We start from the raw sequence: 9825 nt of genomic DNA on the forward strand, positions 1-9825 counted from the left end.
TTAGTTAAGATTATTATACTGCGAAACGTAACCCCGAATGTAAATTTGACTTTAGCTTTCCATTCTTCAGATTCCTTATCAGTTTAATTATTCTCTCTCCAAACTTAATAAGAAACAATTAAGTGAATAGAAAAATAAGAAAAAATAATTTTAAAATAATAATTAAATTAATTGACAAATTTAATATGATTAACTAAATTAATTAATTTTTTTAAGTGATATAAATTTGTTAAAATAATTTTATTATAATAGGACGATGTGATACACAAATACTTCTTCAAAATCATGTAATTGTAAATTAATGTGCACCGTAGCATATGCCCGTATGATTAATGCTATTGTGTTAAAATTTAGGATTTTTGTCTTAATCGGTCTTGCATATCACCCTACCTTTTTTTGGAAAAAATGTAAATTATATTAAACTCAAAATGATACAACAATAAACGGGGCATACCCCGCAGCTAGAGAAAATCAAAAGTCTCCCTAATACAAGAAGGTCTATATCAAGATGTTAAAACAAATGCAATAGGTGCATTTGTTTATACATAAGAAACTTAATCTTGCTAATAACCTCTATTACAGAAAATTGATAATATTCAAAAATCAACTTGTTCCTAGACAGTCAGATGCAGTAGACTGTAATTGCTATAGCCAGACAACGTAATTTTTCTTGAACACTTGATGTGAATCTGTCCCTAATTAAAGAGTCAGTAATGCACTGTAAAGAAGTGAAACGCCTACGGAAAGGAGCCAAATCACGAATGTGAACCCAAACTTGGAGAGATTTCCTGCAAGAAAAGAATAAATGAGCATTTGACTTGGTCTCATTTGAACATAAAGGCAGAGGGAACCCTTGTTCAAAAAAGCAATTTTGTCAAGAGTAAGCAGCCGGTTCTTTTTAGCAAGCCACAAAATGAAAGACATCTTAGGGGGCATTGCTGGGTTCCATATAACAGAACACCAACTAACAGTAGGCTTGACACCTCTAATGTATTCATAGACTTTGCCAACAAGAAATTGTTCATTGGTACTCCAAGATTGAATCATTTTTTTGGCCTCTTTCGTACTTAGTTCTTTGGAGATAATAAAGTCCCTTATTTAAATGATTTTCTTTATCAAAACTGAATCTGATGAATAAGTATTATAATTCCACACATCGCTCCCTCTGAAATAGTAATGGTGAACCCACCGAACCCATAGAGAATTTTTCTTACAATGAAAGTCTCACAGGATACGGGAAAGAAGCGCAAGGTTCCAGTCCTTGAAATTAAAAAGGCCTAAACCTCATTCTTTTTTTGGAGAACAAACTACTGACCAAGCAACCAAGGACTTGTTTTTGCCAATATCCGCTTTGCCCAACAGAAAATTATGGCACGAAGCGTTGATCCGGTCCAGAACAGATTGCGGCAAAGGAAAAATCCTCATCCAGAAATTCACAATTCCTTGAATAACTGCTCTGATCAATTCTAACTTACCTGCATAAGATAAAGACTTCTTGCCCCATCCCTGAATCAGGCTAGTAATCTTGAAAAGCAAGGGAGCATAATGACATACATTTAATCTAGATGATAAAAGGGGAACAACCAAGTATCTAAAAGAGAAGTCATCCAAGCTAAATCCAGTAAGCTGCTAAATATGAGAAAGCTCATGAGGCCCAATACCAGCTGAGTATATGGCAGATTTATCAGAGCTGATGGAAAGCCCTGAAACCCAACAGAAGTGCTGAAGCTTGGCAAACATAGTTGACACAGAAAGGATATCTCCTCTAGATAGAAGCATAATATCATCTGCAAAAACCAAATGAGATAGCTGAATACCTGCACAGTTGGGATGAAATTTAAAATTGGCATCATCCTTGAGACTGCTCATATCTCTGGAAAAGTACTCCAAACAAAGCACAAACAGATAAGGGGATAGAGGATCCCCTTGTCTAAGACCCCGCTGCCCTTTGAAGTGACCATAAATAGATCCATTGACTGCCACACTAAATGAAGTGGAAGAAACACATTCCATGATCCAAGTATAGAACTGGGCTGGGAAGCCAATGGACTTAAGCATCCAATCCAAGAATTCCCAGGAAATGGAATCATAAGCTTTATGCAAGTCAATTTTTAGGAGGCATCTCGGAGAGAATCTTTTCCGGGCATATTTGCGCAAAATCTCTTGAACTAGGAAGATGTTGTCCATCATCTTTCTGTTCTTAATGAAAGTAGTTTGAGTTTCCCCAATAATAGTCTCAAGCACTGGGGCTGTGCGGTTGGCCAGAATTTTAGACACAATCTTGTATAACAAATTATAACAAGATATGGGTCTAAAATGGTTAACCTGGGAGGCCTGATCATGCTTAGGAATAAGCTCAATAATAGCATGGTTGAGCTGTTTTAGAATTTTTCCAATTGTAAAGAATTCATTAATCGCTGCAAAGATATCATCACCAATGATATTTTAAGCCTTCTTGAAGAATAAAACATTGAAACCATCTGACCCAGGAGCTTTATTGTTATCCATCACAGAAATAACGTTCCAAACATCTTGCTTAGAAGTAGGACAAAGTAAGACCGTAAAGCAATCAGTGGGAACCTTAGGACCCCTGTTGCAGATCGAAATGGAAGGAGTTTGGGTCAGCTCATGAGCACTAAACAAATTCCTAAAGTGATTCACAAAAGCAAGGGCAATTTCATCTTGGGAGGATGTGTTATGCCCATCCTCTAGCCTTATGGCAGCAATAAATCGGCTGTGTCTGTTGCGCTTGATTAAAGTATGAAAGAATTTGGAGCATTTATTAGCCTGTAGGAGATATTTGTTTTTGATGAGCTTAGCAAATTTCATAGACTCCATTTTTCTAAGCATAATGGTCTGCCCTCTAGTGCGGTTTGCCAGAGCAAGAAGGGAATACCTTAATGTTATATTTTGTGGAGTGGGGGCACTCAAGTTGATTTAGTCGCCAAAATATCCAAAATGAATGAGTTAGAGGATTTCAAGTTATGTTCACTGGTCTTGCTTTCACATAGCACGTGCGTCAGTTGGAATTTTGAGTCCTAATTAAAATTATATTAGTATATGAATTCAATTAAAATACAATAACATTGTAAGTATTTGTTTACATTGAGATTTACTTCTAAATTATTATATTATAAAAAAAATATCGACTTTATAAAAAAATATTTTAAATATGAAGTATATATATACAAAAATTGTTTCTATTTCAATTTATAATATAAAAATTTCTATATTAACAATATCAAAATTAAACTCTAAACTAGGAGTTGTAATGTAGAATTGAGCTTACAATGCTTTTCTCATTTTCCGGCTCCTCCTTAGGCCACCATGGGGGGTTGGGTGTTGGCTTGCATTTTATTTTGGGATTAAGATATGGTGGTGACTTGTGACTTGCATGTGAATATGGTATTTGATTTTGCTTTATTAGATTTAGGTTTTAAATTTGCCACAAAATTTATTTTAGAAATATTATTCGTTAATTTAATTTTTAACTTTAAATTCCAATAACCTCTTCCCCCCCCCCCCCCCTTGCTTTTTTTTAAGTACATTCAAGATTTTGCATTTTTTACCCAATATTTAAGGATTACATTGCAAATTTGCAATTATTATGAATTGAAATCAACTAGAACAATAGATAGCCTGTAAAATGATCTGACTGTTGATTAAAAAATTATTATATCGAATTGTCTATATTAATGATGAACTAGTCCACCACCCAAAAGATAATTCACCCTAGAATAAGGGATACTTTAGCCGATCAAATACATACTTATTCATTTTTTTTAAAATAAGAAAAGCAAATATATTTTCAATAAAATATAGCAATAAATTGTGAAATTATCAAATTTTATTTGATTGATTTTAAATAAACGATTATAATAAATTATAGGGTAAATAGTTACTTTTATTCCTGAATATGTAATTTGTTGACAAATGTGTCCTTGAAAGATGATAATACAAAATTTAGTCTCTTAAAGTGTAAAAAGTACAACAAATATATTTGGCCGTTAACTTTCGTCTATCACTTTTAATAAAATAGTATACATCGCACAGAGGGATAGATTTATCCTTGAAATGATTGTCAACTTGATATCTCTAATTGTTAGCATAATGACATCTTTGTAATATAATTTTTTTTTTACTTTTCGTCTTCTTACTTTGCTGACAAATGCAACCTGAAAGATGCAAATACAAAATTTAATCTCCCAAAGTATAAAAAGTGCAACAAATATATCCAAAAGTTAGTAGTAAATTGTGACTAATTATTATAATTTGAAAAAAAAATTATAATGATTGTGATAATTTTTTTTAAAACTCGTAAATTAAATTGAATCTAAAATAAAAAAGAATACTCATTTTATAAACTATAAATATTTTTTTACGATCTCATGTTAATGAAAGGTTCAAGTAAAAAAAAATGTTTATTGTAAAGCATTATAGTTAAATTAGATCCATGAATAATTTTTAGAAAAAACTACAATTGCAATTACACTTTTAATTTGTAAAAAACACTCACCTCCTTTTGATTGATTTATTTTAAGGTTATGATTTTTAAAGTGATTAGTCAAAAAAAAAATAATTGTGTATAATTTTAAAAAATTAAAAATCAACAAACTTTTATTATAATTTATAATTTTATGTCATTGCATATACTAATAGACATTCATACTTTATTATGAAAAATTTATTAAAAAAAATTAAATAAATAGTATTTGATTAAACAGAAATAATGATTTTCTTATCGTTTTACAGTAAAAAAAATTTTTTTTTTGTGTTGATAGCATTTATTCCAGAGTTAACAACCAAAGTATTGATTTTTTTTTTTGTAGTTGAAGAAAAGTAAGAAGAATTTATGAAAGCAATAAAAATTCACTTCCATTTGATAATATTTTATACATGTCTCAATCGTTGATGAAGCTTAAAAATTATATAACGGAAACAGACATATACTGGTGTGATATAACTCTCCCAAAATTTTGTCACAATCATTATAAATTTTTCAAAATTATAATAACTAGTCACAATCTATCATTAACGTCTAAATATATTTGTCACACTTTCGGAGACTAAATCTTATATTTTCATCCTTGAGGGAAACATTTTGTGAGCGGAGTGAGAAGATAAAAAGTAAAAAAAAATATTAAATGACATATTAGAGATGATCATGTTGACAATCATTTCAGTGACAAATTTGTCCCTCTATACCATGTAGATTATTTTATTAATCATGACGGACGAAAGTTAACAACCAAAGATATTTATCGTACTTTTTTACACTTTTGGAAACTAAATTTTGTATTTTAATAAAATATACATTTTGAATTATACATTCAAAATATAAATTTTATATTTTCATCTTTCAGGAACATATTTATTATGGAATTATACATTCAGAAACAAAAGTGGTTATTTATCCTAAAAATTATATTTTCAATAAAATATAACAATAAATTGTGAAATTATCAAATTTTATTTGATTAAATTCTAAATAAACGATTATAATAAATTCTATTATACTAATGTAGAAGAGCCAACTACCTAAACTATTAACTATGATTTGATCGTTTACTTGTGAAACTGAAATTATATAGGAGAGGACACCTGGGTACGTATCTTATGGTGACATCACTATGGTACAAGATAAATAAATAAATAATATTAGACATGAAAATTAAGACTTGTTCCACCCACAACAAGATTCCCTGATCCAGCAGATACCTAGCATCGGCGAATTGACAAATACAATTCGCAAATAAGGATACACAAAAATTTATAATTGTAAATGGGTTGGGCTTACATAACAAAACCAAGAAAAAGGAAAGAGAGAGAGAGAGAGATGACCAATTCAAAAGGGGATGTTTATTGGTACAAAACCACAATGATAACAGAAAAATATACCCATAAGGGGAAGAGAAACACTTTTTTGGGGCACAAAGACGTTTTCCTTCCCCTGCAACCGCGTGGAAGTTTCTAACCAGTACCCAATCCCTACTCGATAACTTTTCTCATTTCACTCGGCAAATATCCCTGCCCCACTCATCTCTTAACATGTCATTTTGGTTCCTCTGTCCTCTCCATATATATTCTATCTCACCTCATTATTTGAAAATATGCAAACGGTAACTTAGCCTAAAATAAATAAAAGAAAAACATGGATGATCTCCCACCAGGTTTTCGATTCTACCCAACAGAAGAAGAATTAGTTTTCTTCTATCTACACAACCAGCTAGAAGGCCAAATACACGACACAAGCAGAGTCATTCCAGTCATTGACATCAATGGCGTAGAGCCATGGAACCTTCCATGTACTACTACATGCATACCACTTTAATTCTTTAATTTTGTTAGTTGTTACCACTCATTCTTTAGTATGTTTCAAACCCAAATGAGTTTTGCTAAAATGGTTTGGTTTGTTTTGTTGTAATCAGCACTTGCAGGGGAGCTTTGTCGTGGAGACACGGAGCAATGGTTTTTCTTTTCACCGAGACAAGAGAGAGAGGCCAGAGGAGGCAGACCCAACAGAACCACAGCAAGTGGTTATTGGAAGGCCACTGGTTCCCCTGGCCATGTTTACTCTTCTGACAACAAAGTCATTGGGATGAAGAAAACCATGGTCTTTTACAAAGGGAAAGCTCCCACCGGAAGGAAAACCAAATGGAAGATGCATGAGTATAAAGCCATTGAACACTCTGATCAATCCAACACTGCCCCTCCAAAGGTATACTCATCATTATTATAGTAAAACTTCATTCCATTTTTTCTTTTCAATTTCGCGAATTTGGTCCTTTCATGTTATTTTTGTCAATTTGAACTTCACTATTTTAATTACGTAATTTTAGCCTACGTGTTAAGTTAATATTTGATATTTTGACAGGAAATGCTGACATGACGATCTAACAATACTGTCACGTTAGCAATACAATGTGACATTATGCTATATTATCACGTCAACGTTTTTGTTGTATATTATATGTTAAGTTAGCTGATAGACTAAAATGGAGAGTAGAGGTTTGCAAAATTGAGAATTATGAAAGTAATAAGATTAAAAAAAAATGCATATCCAACGTGCCAATCTGGTAGTATAGTGGTAGTTGCTGCTGTTGGTTGCATATTTCACACAAATTCTGGTGCTAATATAGTTTGTGTTTTTGTTATGTATAACAGTTGAGGCACGAATTCAGCTTGTGTCGTGTTTATGTGATATCGGGAAGCTTTCGATCGTTTGATCGACGCCCACTGGATATGCCAAGAGTTGAGCTACGAGTTGTTGATGGGGACAGAGGTGCTGCTTCAACAAGTGCTCAAGCTCAACAGAGAAGTTCTTCTCATACTTCCCACTCTGGTGGTGATGCTCATGTCACAGATGCTGGAGCAGGGTCAAGTGGAACAAATTGGAATGCAAGTAATAGGGTTGAGGAACCACTTTGGGAATGGGAACAACTTGATTGGCCATGACCCAAAAGTCAAGAACATGCTCAAACCTAGCAAGACTTTCTTAATTGAATAACGTCGTTTCAATTAAATTAATCATATAAGTTGTAGGCGTAGTTTGGTTCGATTTCCTTCACCTCGAAGGGCCATGTAATGTAACATAATCATTAGTATTTGTTGTTTAACATAGGATTGGTTTTCCCCGGGAAAATAAGTTGGGAATAAGATCCAAGCATAAAAAGGAAGGTGGTGTGGATCTTGTAATTTTGTTTTTGTGACTTGTTGTCTTGTAACGATAATCAATCTCCTTTTCAACCCTAGAAATTTTCTTTCTTGTTTAGGAATTCAAATGAAATTAATCAATCTACTATTTGCTTATGAATTCAATGATGTCTACGTAAATGTTTTTTTTTTTGTTCACATTCTATCGAGTTCGCTCATATCTGTTGTGGAAAAAATAGACCATTTCAAGACAGATTTTACATGGCTTGTATGGTTCCAGAGTTTCAGGTATTCAATTTGGATCAAAACTAAAAAAATAGTGCTGTCTCTTCAATCGGTTCAAATAATTGAATGTTTTGATAAGATTTTCAAATAGCATGGTTGAGCGGGTTCATATTTCAGTGGAATCCAGGTACCAGTCAACCGATCTTACGTTTTCATATTGATGTATTGAAATTTTGGTCAATTTCCCAGTGGGTTTCCTACATGTGGGAAAGGGATGAGAGAGGAAATGCAAACTTTGGCAGAGATTTTGAAATGCATGTTCTATTATTCATATTAGCGCATTGTTTTTTAAAAAGCTGCAAATTTTTTTATATTTTGTTCTATAAGATAACATATGCGTGGAATGTGTACAGAAATTAATCAACTAATAAATGATTTAATAAAAAGTGTAAGAATTGAGAAATTCGCAAATAGAGCTCATTTGTTGGCTGTGAATATTGGCAACAAAGTGGTTAATTTTTATTATAACTAGACTCTACTTATATTACAAATAAAAACAAGTATACAAGTCACGAAGAAATTTTATATCTTAAAGTTGGTAACGTCGCGTAAACCGATTTTTTAAACTAGGTAGAAAAGAAAAAAATGGACAAGCCAAAGGATCACAACCCTGATCAGAAAAGGAAATTAAACTTTGTTCCTCTTAGCCTTGCACCTAGTCTAGCTCTACCTTTTATCAAGTCCGAGACACCAATGTGAAATTAAAAGTAACACCTTGAAACACAATAATGACAATATTGATATGCATCACCCAAATAGACCATATCCATTGTCACCCTTATTTATTAGTTTCTAAACTAAGAATTAAGAAATTAAAGTGATGAATATAATATTAGCATTTAAATTTCTTTGACTTTAGAAACTAGAGAGATGGTGAGGCGATGAGGTCATCTCCATGCTATTGGAAAACATGCTTCAGAAGACCGCTTCTTAATAAGAATCATTACCTCCTAGTTCTTATATTTTTTTTTTTATAAAATTGATTTTGATTTCTATACTTTTTAATTAATGAATTTAGTTCTCTAAATATGTGAACTTATTAGTCTTTTACCCAACTCTCTGTGACGCTAAAAAAATGGTACTAAATATTCTATTTAAATATGAAGAGGAATTAAATTTACATATTTTTAAAAGTTAGAAAATAAATTTATTAAATTGAAAAGTATAAAAATTAAAATTATAATGAAAATATAAGGATTAAAAAATAATTTTTTAAATCAACTAATTGAATACAAATATTAATGTGTTAAAGTTAAAATAGAATTATTTGAATACTATCAGAGTTTGATCCTTAATAGAAATAATCATTGGAAAGACTTTACTTACCTTTCACACTACATATTAGTCAAGATTTCTTTCCAGATAAATTGGATGGTTAAGATAAAAAATATATAATTTTTAAAATAAAAATATATATATATATTATGTGTATCTATTTTTATGAAATAATAATAAAATATAAGAAAATAAGATTATTTATGAAATTCATCTAATATAACTCAAAATAATAAGGCTTAATTACAAAAACAGTCTCCCTGTTTATACCAACTTACTAAGTCGATCCTCCTATATTTTAATTCATCATTAGAGTCCCCTTTTCTTTTTTCAAATTGATTATTTGAGTCCCCATGACTAAAATTAGATGTTGATTGTTAAGGGAAAACGTTGATTGTCATGTGTTAATATCTTATTGGACACTAAAATGGTGTATGAAAATTAACCTTCATTGGCAATTACCTCAGGCAACCCCAAGACCCCGTAATCTTATCCCTCTACCTGGACCCCTTAAACGATACCTTCTCATATTTGTTGTTCTTTCCCTAAGATCTGTGTGCTTTTCAACTTTGTTCCAATTTTGGGTCTTATTGCTCTTTCAATCTTAGGTTT

At 31.7% G+C, this 9825-nt stretch overlaps 1 protein-coding gene across 1 annotated transcript; it reads left to right on the forward strand.

Annotated features, from left to right (window-relative positions):
* Positions 1–6042: 6042 nt before the first annotated feature.
* Positions 6043–7810, forward strand: LOC100780264 (NAC domain-containing protein 90). Its single transcript, XM_003539428.5, has 3 exons — positions 6043–6305; positions 6429–6718; positions 7165–7810. Exons 1-3 carry the CDS (start codon positions 6152–6154, stop codon positions 7453–7455), a joined length of 735 nt encoding a protein of 244 aa, XP_003539476.1. The 5' UTR covers positions 6043–6151; the 3' UTR covers positions 7456–7810.
* The last annotated feature ends 2015 nt before the right edge of the window (positions 7811–9825 follow it).

This window comes from Glycine max, chromosome 12 (genome assembly GCF_000004515.6).
Source record: "Glycine max cultivar Williams 82 chromosome 12, Glycine_max_v4.0, whole genome shotgun sequence".
Taxonomy (NCBI): domain Eukaryota; kingdom Viridiplantae; phylum Streptophyta; class Magnoliopsida; order Fabales; family Fabaceae; genus Glycine; species Glycine max.

Excerpts from the sequence above, each read along its gene's own strand:
- LOC100780264 (XM_003539428.5), top strand. The coding sequence starts at position 6,152 with ATGGATGATCTCCCACCAGGTTTTCGATTCTACCCAACAGAAGAAGAA. Across the intron at positions 6,306-6,428 it reads AGAGCCATGGAACCTTCCAT|CACTTGCAGGGGAGCTTTGT; the intron begins GTACTACTACAT and ends TGTTGTAATCAG. Across the intron at positions 6,719-7,164 it reads CCAACACTGCCCCTCCAAAG|TTGAGGCACGAATTCAGCTT; the intron begins GTATACTCATCA and ends TATGTATAACAG.